Source organism: Brettanomyces bruxellensis, chromosome 6, assembly GCF_011074885.1.
Source record: "Brettanomyces bruxellensis chromosome 6, complete sequence".
Classification (NCBI taxonomy): domain Eukaryota; kingdom Fungi; phylum Ascomycota; class Pichiomycetes; order Pichiales; family Pichiaceae; genus Brettanomyces; species Brettanomyces bruxellensis.
In genome coordinates this window covers 197,756-212,739 of record NC_054687.1, presented here as the reverse complement: position 1 = coordinate 212,739, position 14,984 = coordinate 197,756, and the positions used below count along the sequence as shown (strand labels likewise).

General features: G+C 42.2%; 7 protein-coding genes across 7 annotated transcripts; 2 read left to right on the top strand and 5 right to left on the bottom strand.

The window, feature by feature from the left end:
- Positions 1–126: 126 nt before the first annotated feature.
- Positions 127–1,602, bottom strand: BRETT_003546 (uncharacterized protein; the record flags this gene model as incomplete). Its single annotated transcript, XM_041282053.1, has 1 exon — positions 127–1,602. One exon carries the CDS (start codon positions 1,600–1,602, stop codon positions 127–129), a length of 1,476 nt encoding a protein of 491 aa, XP_041135892.1.
- Positions 1,603–2,916: 1,314 nt separating this feature from the next.
- BRETT_003545 (uncharacterized protein) lies at positions 2,917–5,007 on the bottom strand (the record flags this gene model as incomplete). Its single annotated transcript, XM_041282052.1, has 1 exon — positions 2,917–5,007. One exon carries the CDS (start codon positions 5,005–5,007, stop codon positions 2,917–2,919), a length of 2,091 nt encoding a protein of 696 aa, XP_041135891.1.
- A 477-nt stretch (positions 5,008–5,484) lies between these two features.
- On the bottom strand, positions 5,485–7,785 carry BRETT_003544 (uncharacterized protein; the record flags this gene model as incomplete). The annotated part of the gene is made up of 1 exon (XM_041282051.1): positions 5,485–7,785. One exon carries the CDS (start codon positions 7,783–7,785, stop codon positions 5,485–5,487), a length of 2,301 nt encoding a protein of 766 aa, XP_041135890.1.
- Positions 7,786–8,163: 378 nt separating this feature from the next.
- On the bottom strand, positions 8,164–9,468 carry BRETT_003543 (uncharacterized protein; the record flags this gene model as incomplete). Its single annotated transcript, XM_041282050.1, has 1 exon — positions 8,164–9,468. The coding sequence occupies one exon, from the start codon at positions 9,466–9,468 to the stop codon at positions 8,164–8,166; it is 1,305 nt and encodes a 434-aa protein (XP_041135889.1).
- A 759-nt stretch (positions 9,469–10,227) lies between these two features.
- BRETT_003542 (uncharacterized protein) lies at positions 10,228–11,676 on the top strand (the record flags this gene model as incomplete). Its single annotated transcript, XM_041282049.1, has 1 exon — positions 10,228–11,676. The coding sequence occupies one exon, from the start codon at positions 10,228–10,230 to the stop codon at positions 11,674–11,676; it is 1,449 nt and encodes a 482-aa protein (XP_041135888.1).
- Positions 11,677–12,072: 396 nt separating this feature from the next.
- BRETT_003541 (uncharacterized protein) lies at positions 12,073–13,599 on the top strand (the record flags this gene model as incomplete). Its single annotated transcript, XM_041282048.1, has 1 exon — positions 12,073–13,599. One exon carries the CDS (start codon positions 12,073–12,075, stop codon positions 13,597–13,599), a length of 1,527 nt encoding a protein of 508 aa, XP_041135887.1.
- Positions 13,600–14,069: 470 nt separating this feature from the next.
- Positions 14,070–14,312, bottom strand: BRETT_003540 (uncharacterized protein; the record flags this gene model as incomplete). The annotated part of the gene is made up of 1 exon (XM_041282047.1): positions 14,070–14,312. One exon carries the CDS (start codon positions 14,310–14,312, stop codon positions 14,070–14,072), a length of 243 nt encoding a protein of 80 aa, XP_041135886.1.
- Between the last annotated feature and the right edge of the window lie 672 nt (positions 14,313–14,984).

Genomic DNA, 14,984 nt, shown 5'->3' with positions numbered 1-14,984 from the left:
TTTTAATAGAACAGTCGCTAATAGCTTTACTCTAATGCCTGTAGCATTTTTAACATTTCATGAAGCGGGACCAATTTAATTATATAATCGTATTAAATCTATTAATTGCGAACAACAGGTGTTCCTCTAAACCACAGTACGGAGCTTTCTGCCAACTATGCTCATTCTGCTGAGGACGAAGAAGATAGTAGCGGCAAGACAAGTGCAGGCGGCAAATATGACCATCTTCCTGTAGTCGGTGGCTGTTTTCTGCTTGATAAGTGCACCAGAAACAGGTAAAGACAGCAAATTTCCAAACGACACGAACGCGTAGACCGTCCCATAGCGTTTTCCAAAGTCCTTTGTTTTACGCGTAATAGTACTAACCGTGGCACCGGTTAAAGAGTATGTAGCGGCACAGCCAAAGCCAAAGAATACGACAAAAATGTAGAGGGCCCCTTTAAACTGGCCAAACGGTAGCCAAATGACAAACAAGGAAAACGTGTTCAGTGCTGACATGATGATGATCATATTGAATGAGCCATAGTAGTCCGCTAGGTAGTTTGGAATGAACCGACCGAAGATTCCGGCAAGGTTCAAGATGGTCAACATTTGGTAACTCTCAGCTTGAGAGACCCCTTGGATCATCGCGTAAGACGAGATGTATGTGAGAGTAATCAAAAGTGCAAACTCGTTCAAGAACACGGCACATGAAAGCGTTACAAAGTTTCTGTCCTTAAATGCCTTAATATCGAACGAATCTTTTAGTTTATCCCAGAAAGTCCGGCTGTCTACATCCTTCGTCTTTAGTCTAATCTGCTTTAATCTATCCGAAGCCAAAACAGACCCCACCGATGAGATGCCGAGGTTAAGAAGCGCAAGAATTCTGATGGACCAAACAAAGCCAAAACGAGGAAACAACGCTCTGAGCATAACAGGAAAGAGAACTCCACCAACAGAACCACCAGACATGGCCACTCCGATTGCAAAAGACCGCTTCTTCTTACTGAACCAGCTGGAAACGGTTGAAACAGACGGAAACATCATTAATGCGGCGCCTATTCCTGCACAAACACCAAAACTGAGAATGAACTGATAGACTTTGGTGCAGGAGGCAGTCGTCATTAGACCAACAAAAATAAATAGAGTTCCAGCAAGCAAAAGCCAGCGGGAGCCAACAACATCGTACATAGGCCCAATAAAAAGACCAAGAAACAAAGACATGAACATGAAGATCGAAAATATCCACGAGACAATAGACACAGACGAGGTTTCGAGTTGGTGGCTTTGTACGTAAGACTCGATTACTCCTAGACTGTTCATGAGTCCGAAAGATGTGACACAGCAAAGAAAGCTGCCCAAAACAACACTGTACGCTTTCCAGCCACCATCCGGATACAAGTCCGGTATATTTCCATCATCCTGATCATCTAGATCTGCATCTGCATCTGCATCGCTTTCAACAGGACTATCAGATCTGTAAGTTGTCTCCTCAACTTTCGAAGTTGCCCTTGGAAACTCGGCTTTCATGTTTGCGGCATGTTTCAGATCTTCCTCCTTCAGGCCAAAGTCCTTTGTTGTGCCTTGAGAGGTTATCTGTAACTTGGGACTATGTGTAGACATTAGGTAGCACTGGATGGATAAGAATAATCTAATAATATGAAAGCCAATCTGGTTAACGCTACCCAATTAACGTCAGCCAAACCTTATCCAAAATACACCTGACTTGAAGTTCAATAACGTCTGTTTTTAACACGGCTTAACTAATTTGCAAATGTATTTTAAGGCTTCACAAACTGAACTTTGAATTTATCAGGATTGGAATACCTTCACCTTCCACTTAATGCATTCGCGAGCCCAGCTAATGTAAGTAATTACCTGAAACTCACCTTGAAACTCACTCTGAAACCCGGCTGATAGACCAGACCAATTGATATATTCAGTTGCAGAGTAAGGCAAGAGTAAAACAAAAGTGCGCAAGATTCAAAGAGATAAAAATATATCTAAAACTAAGAATTGCAAAAACTGCATGAATAGTGATGGGACTTGACTGTCTATTTAAATACTTAAATAAGAAAAAAATAAAGGAAAAAAAAAATTTAAGTTAACAAATCAGAAAAGGGGGTCCCAATTATTGCTTACTTTATTGATATGCTGGGGACAGAGCCCAAACTTACAGATGCCCATTATTTTTATTATTACGTCTCATCCTAAATACTTCCAATGCCACGAGAAAAACTGCGGCGCTGTATCGGGTGAGCTAATAGCGAATATGTTCCACCGAGTAAAGCCGAATTTTCATGGATAATCACTTTTTTTTTTTCATCGCCTTTTAGGTAAGCCGTGCGGATCTCTTTTTTTCTAAAGCATCAACACAACATCAAGGACTTGAACTGATGTTCTTTCCACTTTAGTTTGCTTCAGTTTACCATTTCACAACTAAATTTGTAATGAAAGTATTCGGAATTTTGTTCCGAACACAAAGAACTTAAAATTGTCAAGAGATAGTAAACAACGCTCAAACTATTGTCCCAATCAACTTCCTCAATAGTAGATCCGCTTACAAGCCCATCTGCAACTTAAGATGCTTTATACGAATAATTCTACATTTCGCAATTCTATTTTAACCAATTCCACTCATTTCAAGTATAACGGTAATTTAATCCACAATTAGGCTGATTATGTGAAAATTTATCATACGATCCACATTGTGGCGTTTACGAACATCTCACAATTTTTAACCTTGCAAATTTCCCACTGCATGAATAGACGATAGCATGAATTTGGCGTCACGCCAAATATATTATAAAACTGTTAGTTCCTACACGGCTCGCTTTAAATTTCAAATTTAATTTTAAAACTACTTATTTTCTACTTTATGTACAGACATTGTAGCAAGACATGTCTCAACTGTACACAGTAAAAAAAAGCAGATGTTTAGGTAAACTGTCTCTTTATTGTTTCCTTCCACTCCTTAGAGAACACCTCGAGCTTCTGATCCCAGGCTTTGATTTCTGCAGTAACGTAAAAGTTATCTGAATCGCATGTCATCACGGCTTTAGTTTCCATCTTGATATCCCAGTTATCGCGCTTTCTTCCAAGATGACAGTTGTAAATACACTCGTTGTAAGCAGTGAGCGGGTCAAGAGGCTTAACACGCCATATGTTCTTGTTATATTCGCCGTAGTAGGTGCCTGAAAGTTCATCATAGTGGTCAATCTGGTTTTCACCGCCATCCTGGACGTCAACCAAGACCCATTCGTCTTTTGCTGCGTCATACGTAACAGTTTTGACCCTATTTTCCGGAAGAATAGGCTTCACCTTCACGGTTCTCTTCACCACAGACGGTGTACGGAGGTCTGGTGTCTTGACAACAGTACTAGCATCCAATTCTGGAAGAAGAAGGGTGGCTTTGTGAAGAGTAAGTGTTGGAATTTCCGGAGTAGGCCATGCTGAAGGCCAGCTGACCGTGGAGAGGGCCAATCTTAGCTTATGTCCCTTCTCTATGACTGTACCGACCACATCAAGTGGAACTTTCACGTCGTAAACTTCACCTGGAGTGAGGTACTCTGGGTATTCGTGAGATTTCCTGTGTGTAACGTTGAGGTTTCCCCATGAGATGAGGATATGCTCGCCACCATTTGGGTATATGTCAATTAGGCTTGCACACAAGTGGGCTAACTTCTTGTCTGATGACACACTTGCCTGCAAAACTGGCTCTCCTAGAAGTTCCATTCTCTGCTGTATGACACCTGAGTCGAAGCAACAGCATTTTCCGTCCTCATAGCGTTGATCGGATGGAAAATCACCTTCCATTCCAAATGGACACCAGTTTCCTCTATGCATGCCATGAGAAAGCGTTCCTTTAAAGCTGACACCAATTTCATCGGCAGAGCCTTCTTCTGGTTTTTCGCACAGGCTCTGCTTGTCGGTTAGCACAAACTTTCTGTACTTCTTGGCCGCTTTCTCATTCTTGGAAACCCATCTTCCGTCTCTTGAGGAGTACGAGTCGTTAATGTTGGATGGCTCCTGCACATATGCGGTCAACCGGGGCATCTGGAACTCCTGAAACTCCTTCTTTTCAGGATATAAGTACTTCTGGAACCAGTTGAGTGCAAGCTGCTGGAATCCGACTTTAGGACCCGGGGTGGCCACTTCGGGAAACTCGTGAACCCAGGGACCAATCACAGAGGAGATGTGATCACCAAGGTTCTTAGCAAGCCGGAAAACCGGGGTTGTATAGCCGTCACGCCAACCACCAAATGCCAAAACAGGAATATCCACCTTGCTGTAGTCCTCACACACGGAACCATGCTTCCAGAACGAGTCTCGTGTCTGGTGCTCGATCCAGTTGAAGAGCATAGGCTTGATGTTTAGTCTCTGGAGCCAGTTTTTCTTCCACTCAGAGCCGACAATTAATGGATCCTGAGGTCTGGGACCATAGCAAAGCATGGTAGTTCCCCACCAGAGCATATCGGAAGCCAACATGCATCCTCCCCTATAATGGACATCGTCCGAATACCGATCATCGGTGAACATCAACGGAATTGCTGCTTTCAAGGCGGGATGCTGCTTGGCAGCAATTTGCAAAGAATTGAAACCACCCCAGGATTTTCCAAAGATACCAATGTTGCCATTGGACCATTTTTGCTTGGTAATCCAGTCAAAAGCGTCTAGTGCATCCTGTTGCTCTTGCTCCAAATATTCATCATACAGTATTCCGTCCGAACTCGAGCATCCTCTCATGTCTATCCGCAAAGAAGCAAAACCGTTACCTGCAAAATATGGATGTCTAATGGAGTCTCTGACGATGGTCACATCTGTTCTATATGGAATATACTCCACGATTGTTCCAAGTTTTATGCTGCCAGATTCATCCTCCCATGCTTTCTTTGGAATCCAAAGATGGCCTTGAAGTTTCACTCCATCTTTCGCAGTAATCCATATATCGTGAATTTTCACAATTTCGTATGGGAGATCTTTCTCATCCACACAGACTGTCTCTTGATCTGCTTTTGGCTGTCTCATAGTGCTTTTTAGAACTCGAATATTCTACTTGAATCTTGCCTCCTGTTATATCGAGACTAGATACAACTAATATGAACAGATAGATACTCTACCAAACCTCTGAACTTTTCAATGTGTGAAATCTTCTACCTCAAATTATTTTCGCTACATGTTCTTTATTCAAAAACATCTTGATTCTGTATTTTCCCTAGAAAAGCTCTACGACTATATTTACAATAGCATTCGTCACCATCCCACTTTCCAACCACTAATCAATGCGGACTTTTTATTCATTTTCCCAGTTCGCCCAATCAAAAAAAAAGCCGAGCTGATACGAATCGCGGAAGTTGCCAAATGATAACCAACCATTCAAAAAGCTTTTATTCATCCTCGAGAGTTATATTTTTTTAGCGCCGATAAGACTCTCCAACTTTTTTKGGGGAATTTTTCAGACCCTCGGAATTCTCTCCATTATCAAGATTACCATAATTTCCGAATTCACTCGTTCAGATCACTCAATGAGGCCAAAAATTGGTTCCAGCCGTTATCACTTAAAATGTCTTGGATCGTATCTTGAATCACGTCCGGTAATGGTGTTCCCATCTCGGGTAAAACATCAGAAGCATCATCCTTTTCTGCTGCCCTCTTAGTATCAAAGTAAAGTTGTTGTGATTGCAGGATTTCTGCTCTGTATGCCACTTTCAACTGCTTCAGTGCATCTAAACGCTCACTTGCTGATTCTGGATTCTTCTTGACGATCTCGGGGTTTATTTTATGTGAATCATTGTAGCCATTGGTATAATTTCGAGCAGTTGAAGTGTCAATTGAGGATTCTCCAGCATCCGGTTGCAATCTTTCTCCTGTTAAAGTGTATTGCCTGGAAATAAACCGCTCGGGCACCCCGTACTTGTCATGGACCTGTCTCTTTCCCTTGACCAAATCGCAGAGTCTCTGAATAACGTAAATTCCTCGGATTGCAGGCCGAATCACAATCTTGTATGTTTTGAGTTGAGCAATCACAGTATCTGCCTTTCTGAGCACCTCACACTTGTACTTCCGCCCAGACGATGTATCAAGAAGCAAGTCCACCAGTAGAAAGATAACTGCCGAGACCACGTACTCGGAAACAAAGTATGGCTTCCTGAAATGCGATGGCGTCTTTGATGAGCAGAACATACTGATTTGTCTACATGCCAGAGTATAGCACTCATGAAAGCACGTCTGCTTCCACTGCACGGAACTCATCAATGCCGACATTCTTCTGTTCACCTCCAACAATTCGTGAAGCACGATCATATCGGTTAGAAACGCCATGTACTGGATATGTGACTCCTTGGGAGCACTTTGGAAATAATGCTCTGTGTCCACCTGTAGCAGTCGAATCTGTAGATCTGTCTCCTTGAGCACATCAAGAGATGGCGAGCCAGAGTTATCTCCAAGCCATGTCTTGCGTATACTTGCGATCCGCAAGGAGAATGAAAGAAGATACTCAGAGGATGGGTATGGAGGGTTTGGTAACGGAGTGGTGAAGCTGTTGTCTGGGATCAGGCGCTTATTTCCAGAATTTTGGGTCCAATCAAAAACAGTCAAGTTCCACCAGAGGCAGGTTCGAACCACCGAACGGTTAGTGTTATCCAATTGAGAATCCAGCCCCAGCCGCCGGGCAATGTAGACACTAATGCCAAAAAGACAGTGCTGCAAGTCAATACCGCCCAAAGCTTGAGCACACATGTTCATCAGAGCCATCACCTGAAGCGTTCGGAGACTCATGAATGTCATAAAGCGTCCTCTGTATAGACACTCCAAGGCACAGGAAAACAACACTCTGGGGAAGAAATCCCAGTCCTCATCCGTGAACTGAAGCTGCTTCTGCAAGCTATCCTCGCAGTAATGTATCGCAATGCACATGAGTGCGTAGGACTCGCCAAGAAGCATGTATTTTTGTGGTGACTTGGAGTAAAACGGCGAGATGTGCTTCTCACCATCCTGATTATCGGCCCAGTATGTCTCATAATCCGTCATGAACGACTGCTCGTCTATTATAGGCAACAAGAATGGCACCTGCCGAAAAGCTGCCTTTATTAAGAGGTCCGACTCCGACTTTGTCACCGTCCGTATCACTTTAAGCTGATAATTCCACACATCCGACCGGAAATCGCCCCACTGCTGCATTTTCGCAGCTGTTGACGGATTATTCACTGTTGCCCACTCTTCAGTATTGCTTTCCAGCTTACTTGCCTCGATTTTTGTATCCATGAGTCCTCCGTTAAGCAAACTCATCGTTGCAGAGTACACATCCCAATGTGAGTCAGTTAAAGGAATTTTCGAGTCTGATCTCCCAACAGATGGCGCTGTTCCAACTATTGGTTCACTGCCCGGCTGCTTTTGCCCTGTGTGCTCTCCTCTTCTCTGCTCTGTTCCATCTCCAGACTTGCTACACACTAAATTTCTATACACAGGCTTGCTGCTAGTGTTAATACGATCTCTTTCCATCTGCTCCCTCATCCGATTCACCATACTCTCTAAGCTGCTTATTCTGCCTCGTAAAGCCTCGTTTTCCCGCACATAAGCCTGCTCTGTGGGTCCACCGGTGTTCATCTGAAGTCCATCAATCACAATTGGCTCTCTCCGGCATAAGTGTGCCATTCCACGTGCAATACACCGATCACAGGGAATTTCAAAATTGCATTTGACCTTTCTCTGGTGGCAGCTAAAGCATGCTTTACCGATTCGGTTTGTTTTTCTGGCCACTTGCTTTTTTGGCTTTATTTTGAACTTTGTCAGGCTTGGCCCACTCATGAATATTTTAAGCGCCGAAAAAGATACTGATATTGAAATGTATGTATATGTGTATAAATCCTCGAGACAGCTGTCTAATACAGCCAGGCTCCGTAATCAATTTCTACTTCCTACTCAGATTCCCAAAAATTGGCACATAACATGCGTTAACTGGTAAAAATTAAAGGAGTAATGCCCACCCATAGCTGTGTTCTGCTTACTCGGATCTCTTTAGCCGGTATTTACTTCTCGGGTTCTCACCCCGCATAAAAAAATAATTACGAAGAAGATAAAAAAAATACAAAATACAAAATTAAAAAATAAATACAAATTTCAAATTCCAAATTCCAAAGCCAAAATCATTATTTATTGCTACTACCCTCTCAAAGCTCCATTTTTTCACACTTCAGTCACAGCCATTAAGCCCAGAAATGAATCAATCACCTGAGCAGCCAAAAGTCCAGTGTTATCAGAGTTTGCACTATTAGGAGGAGTACTAACCTCAACGACATCACATCCAATAAGATTGATTCCCTCTAATTCATCCAATATAAATTGTACTTCACGTGGTGTAAGTCCTCCTGCTTCGAGAGTTCCGGAATTAACATACGGAAGGTCAAATGTATCCATGTCAAAAGTGATGTAGACTTTGCTGCTTCCTACTATTTCTTTGATTCTTCTTCCCACACCCCGTGGTGTCAGGGTGTATACATCCTTAGAAGTAATCATCTTAAAGCCGCAATCCTTGTCATGTCGAATATCGCTTGGATCGATATACGGAGCTCGAGTCCCAACATGTATCGAATGGTTGGCCGAAACGTAACCGTATTCACTTGCGTAGTGAAGAAATGTGCCATGGTTCAAGCTCGCATACTTGCTAATTCCTCCACCTAACACTTTCGGGTTCCAAGTGTCAATATGTGCGTCAAAATGGATTACTGCCAAACTTTCGTTTTCTGCAGCCTCATATGCCGATCTGAGGTTCATTAATGTTACAGTATGATCTCCACCAAGTGTGATAATTCTAGGATGCTCCCTAGAGTATAATTTAGAGCCTTTATCTGGTGTTCCTAGCGAGTGTATTCTCCTCTCACCTCTATAAAGCTGATTTAAAGCCACCCGAGAGTCAAACGGAGTCATAGGAACGTCTCCACAGTCCACTATGCTGAGATTCGCATGATATGGATCGAGATTCCTTAACTTAGAGCCTGCATAGTTGCCTCTTATTGGCGTTAATCCACCACCAAGCCTTCTAGAACCTTGCCGAACTCCATTGGGTCCAAATCTTGCTCCAGGGCAATATGATACTCCAGAATCATATGGAGCTCCAACTATGGCAATGTCTGCTTTCACGTGATCATCAAAAAAGCAGTTGGCTTCTGGCAAGTGAGCAAAAGTCACAATTCCAGAGTATAACGGCTTGTACTCGTTAAAATCGGAGATATCGTCATCATCCGGCAACCTGAGATGGTTTTCTCTGAAAACTGTGTCTGTGGACAATTCGTTAACGCATGTCTCTATTTTTCCAACTTGAAGCATCTTTTCTCGATATTCGTTGTCCGGCACTATATCTCCAAATATCTCATCGATGAAAGATCGTCCACAGTTAGCAATTTCGGCTTTATTCCGCAAGGTGGCCTGTGCTGAAAACTGATCGGCTTGAAGTGCCCCAATTACTGGCAATACCACCAAAAAAGCCAACATTTTTAGCATTCAAGTGTGAATTAGAAAATTTTAGTGCTGGGCTTCATAAGTAAACTGGCAAATATGATTAACACAAGTGAGGATAACGACTATTTATACATGTATCGTTGAAGTTGCTGAGCATGGGGTCCAGGTCCGGATTAGGAAGTTGGAGCCGTTCGAGTATGGACTCAAATATACTTTCAGTTGACTTCAACATGCTTATTATCTGAACAGGTATGCTCATGTAAAAGAAAGCTGTTTATGCTGATCGATGTATTCAAAGTTTACGGTAATAAATTGTATCTGACTCAATTACTTGAATCAAAACAAATGTGATACGGATAGTGTCAATCTGGAGGAATCGTATCAGCAGACTTCAGATCGGCATTATTCAGCATGCAAAGTTTACACAAAGCGGTTTTTGAGTGACTTCCATACATTTCTTACAATTTGTGATTCTTGTTGCTGGTTTTACACCCTAAGTAAGTACAAGGCTGAAAACTTCCAGTTAAATCTTTTTTTTTTCGGTACTTCTATTGTGGGGAACTTTCCACTTTTTTATTTTATTTTTTTGTTTTGTTCTTTTTCAGCCGCACACCATTACAGTCATTCTTCCGTATTCCCGGATTAACGGGCCAGGAAAACATGCGGAGTGCACGCTTAAATAAATCGATAAATACAGACCAAATTTCCTACCTTCAATAATTTCAACTTTCTTTCAAATTACCAGACACTCCGCCGATAATCCATATTTAAAGGCTTTAAGTATACATAGCAATGCAGGCGGTGAAGCAGCCGGGACTACGGCTTAGTGCCATTGCATCAAGTTTGGACTTTTTAATGCCTTTCCAGCCCCGATATTCAGACTTGCTAAATGAGCAACATTTTTATCGTAATCCATCCATTTTGGAATTGGCAAATCGCCCAGTGCATCCAGTCACATTACGCCAATTGGCTAATTTTGGGCATAAGTTAACGGAGAAAAAGCTTCTCTCGAGTGCAAACTTTGTGAGAACGGAACTTCCTATCCGATTGGCTTTGAAAGTTAAAGAGCTGCAAGAGCTGAATTTTGGAATTGCAAACAACTATCATCTCAACCAGGTTTATCAGAGTTACTGCTACTGTGTGAATGCTTTCAGGCGAGCCCCTGTAATAAACAGCCTTGAGGATAACGACAGGTTCTGCCGCTTTATATCGCATGTTTTGGATGATCACTTGATTATATTGCCGCACTTGATGATGGGGTCTTTGGAGGTGTCTGTTTTGAAGAGTCTTTCTCAGGAGAAACTCGACAAGTTCATTTCCAGCATGATCCGGTCCAGAATTAGTAGGCGTGTGATTATGGAGCAGCATTTATCGCTCTCGAAGTCTTTTCAAAGCCAGTCAAATCCTGTTTTGGTGAAGCCCCAGAACTACATTGGTGAGGCATTTGAGCAGGGGTCGATTTACGAGCATTTGCGGCTTACAGCGGATGTTGTTCGCAGCTTTTTGCAGAGCATCTATCCCGATCTGAAGATGCCGGAGTTGGTTATTGAAGGTTCTGATCTCAAGTTCGAGTTCCTAACCTCGCACCTCAACTACATATTTGAAGAGATTCTCAGAAATGCATTCAAGGCCACTATTTCGGCCATGCTCAAGCGCAACAAGACACTTTCGCAAGAAGAACTTGTAAAATTAACACCACCGGCTGTTGTGGTGCAAGTTGTTCCTCGCAAGGATTCCATTGCAATCAAGTTTTCCGATCAGGGAGGTGGCATGCCTAAAGATGAGCGTTCGAAGGTGTGGTCGTTTGGGAAAAGCCCCGAGTTGGCATCGCAGTACTTGAAGAACTTCTACAAGATGTCACGGTATGATCTTCCCGACAGACCACCAATGAGGGACCACCAGTTTTGGAATGTGGGTGCCGGAAGAGCAGATCTGGAGTCTAGAACAGATGAAAAGAAGGCGGATTCAAGTACAGGAGAAAGAAAAGACTTGGATGGGGTGTTGGGAGACCTAGGAAGAATGGAATCAAGCAAGAAAGTGCAGAAATCCACATTGCTAGCCTTGGCTCGAAGGCCTTTTGAATACACCTTGGGAATTTCTCTTCCTATGTGCAAGGTGTACACTGATTACTGGAATGGAACACTAGAGATATATTCGGTTCAAGGATATGGATCGGATGTGTATTTGACATTGGGCAAGATAGGAACTAATCACGACAAGTTACAGCTTGACAGAGCTTAAATATGTAGGAGAGGTGCTCCGCGGGTATTTATTATGATGTGTGTATATATGATAAAGCATTCCTTTATTTCATTCAACTTGTGTGTAGCGAGAGTTTAAGGCTTTTTTTTTGCATCTTTTTTTTTTATTACCTTTTTACTTTTTAACACTTACTACTTTTTCACACTTCTTTATTTTACGTACAATATTTTTTCATCCCCGTATTTTCTCCTTCCCACATAGTGCACATCGGTATCTATAATACTGGATCAACCCGAATTATCCACACGCAACAGCTTACGCTTTCTTTTAATCATTACCCAGCGTACAGTGTCAAGGTGGGAACTTGGTCCGATCATCAATTCTGTTTTCCAATCTCTTTTGGTGGTGAAACTCGCACATTGAGCACATCCAGCAATGAGCAAGAAATCAACAATATATTCACTTCTTTCAGAAGACAACACCCCGAATGAGACACCGGTACAATCACGGTCTATTTCTGCTTCCCCACGTAGCTCAGCAAGCTTTTTTGACCCTGTAAAAAGCGTTTCAAGTGCAAATGAAGGCGGAAAGCGACGTGCAAAATTGTCATTGAGCGAAATAATGAATAGCAGCACGAATGATGGTGCAAGAAGCCCAAATGAGGAAGCTGGTGCTGCGTCCGGAGTGATCAGAAATGTCAGTACTGCAAGTGATGCTGCTGCAAGTGGTGGTGACACTGATAACAAGATCATACTGGGAGGACAAGTATTGAATGAGCCAAAAAGTGCCAGCAGTGAAAGTAAGGCCGGCAAAGACGGCAAGAGTAATACTCCGTCGATAAAGGTGACGCGGAATCTAAAGAGCCCGCGTAAAGTACGCAAGATAATGCCTATGATCAAGAAAAACGGGACAGGCAAGCTTACATTGGGAGCTAATGGAATCGGCACATCGGGAAGCCTAATTAGGCAAGGATCCGGGATGGAAGGGTCAGAAACGGATATTCCAGATGGTGAATCTGGGGAGGGGGCCGGCCAGAAGGATCCACAGCTACCAATAATAAGCATTGATGTGCCTGTTGCACCACCTGGCGTGAAAACTACCGACCAACAGATCACATACAATGTGGCCAGTCTGTGTGAGGATAAATATGGATTCAATGCACTGAACTCGAACAGCAGGCTTCCTGTGGACCTTGACGATGATCTGGATGATGAAATGGATGAGGATGATGATGATGTGGCCAATAACAGTGCAGTAAGTGGGCATAATGATGCAGTAAGCGGATCTTTGGCAGGTGTGGGAGTGGTGAATGCAGATGAAGAGCATGATGATGCAGCAGACATTGTGAATCGGCTACATCTTAAATTCACGCCTGAAATGACAGATGAGGAAAAAGAGGAGATGGTTTTAAAGGAGTTGCACAGAAGGCGGATGGAAGACAACAAGCGTATTGGCAAGTATGACATTGATGATCCGTTTATTGATGATGAGGAGCTTCAGTTTGAGGAGCAGACTAAAAATAACAAGGGCGGCTTTTTTGTTTATCATGGGGAGTGGACAGACTCAGATCAGACGAATAACAGAAGAAGAGGCGGAAATTCGTCAAAGCGGAGATCGCAAACGTCAAGAAATGCGAAAAGAAGGAGAACTTCACCTAGTTCGAGAAGCCATACGCAGAGAGGCCATGCTGGACATAGCCAATCGAGTCGGCATTCGAGTCACGGGCATTCTTCGAATCACAGCTCGAGATCTCACTCTGTAGCAGCTGGAAAAACTCAGGGTACGGTGAAAATTGCGCCAAGAGTCGTTCCTCAGTCTCATTCATCAAAATCAAAGCCTCACAATTCGACAAAGACTAATGAACCAAAAGCAATTGTCGTTGGGACGAAGAAGCCAGTTATTGCATCTTCGTCTACCAGCAACAACAAAATCATCATAGGCTCGTTTCCGATTGGCCCATAAGCGGTAAGAAGATATATAAGGGTATATATCAATGCACATGTAAGCATATGATTTCATGTTCATATAATGAAATATACAACATGACTGTATGGTATATTCTGGTGTGCTGCTTCTCCTATATAGGCATACATGTGACTGTATTTTCTGCTATTTGTGTATTTTATGTACGGTGAAATAAGCATTATAGATGATATAGACATTGCATTTTTAGATACATTAAATTACACTGCAATTATATTAAGCTACATTTCTACATACATTACAGCTACACTGTAACTACATTCCAATCACATTCTAACCACATTAAGCTACATCAATTACATACTTACATGCATTGTTTATATCATGCAAACTCCAAAACTGTATTATGTCTTCAATAAGTATGGCTCCCACACTAGTATACGTTCTAAATAACTCGGTATAATGTATTTACATATCCTCCCTCTTCCCCACACAAGTATAATCTATAATCAATCCACATAACTCGTCACAACTTCGGTCTCAACATTGGTGCTCTTTTGGGTCACATGAACTGTTGTTGTTGGCTGCGTCCAGTTTGTATTACAGGTATTGTAGATGGTGAAAACTTCGCCGCTCTCTGTATCGTAAGTAGTTGCTGGATAACATGTCTTAGATGTGGATGTTGAGAATAGTGTCTTTTCAACTTCACTCAAAAATGTTACAACGGTAACTAATGAAGAGTCCGCGGACATGACTGCAGTTGCCAATGTGCAAAATGCTGCTATTATCGTGGAATATTTCATCTTTGACTAACGTAATTGAACTTTAAGGAATGAAGTATGGCTTGAAGTTTCAACCTGCAAATGATCAAACTACCATCTCTTCTTTTCCGAGCATTACATGTAGAACTAATTTATCGTTTTGTCCTCACTTTATATGTTTTCGTTCTCCATAATGCGCTTTCTACTCTGCATCTTAAAAACTTCTTACATACTGTACAATCGATGTTTGGCACATCGTTCGAATTGCCTAATTCGGAATACTCAAGAAGCTCAAGATACTCAGCGCTAAATTTTTTATTATCAGCCTGATTCTTTGTTACATGAAGCTTTTATAAAACAATGCCGGGAGATGGTTAAAGAACTTTACTTGGAAAATCTTGATTCCTTGTATGTTTCACCCGAAACCTTCTGTATTAACCTTCCTCAATAGTATGGAACAAGACCTAAATGGCTTTTTCAAGGCGGTGCAGTGCCATTTTGTAACGCTTAATTTTTGAGGAATCGAATTTCTTTTCTTTAAGTTATACTCTGGCCAGACTCCTGATATGGTACGTGATTTGTTATACTGGATTGGCTGTATTTAGACGGGGAGTATATATTGCTAATTGATATGTTCATATATACCACGCATGTTTGTACATA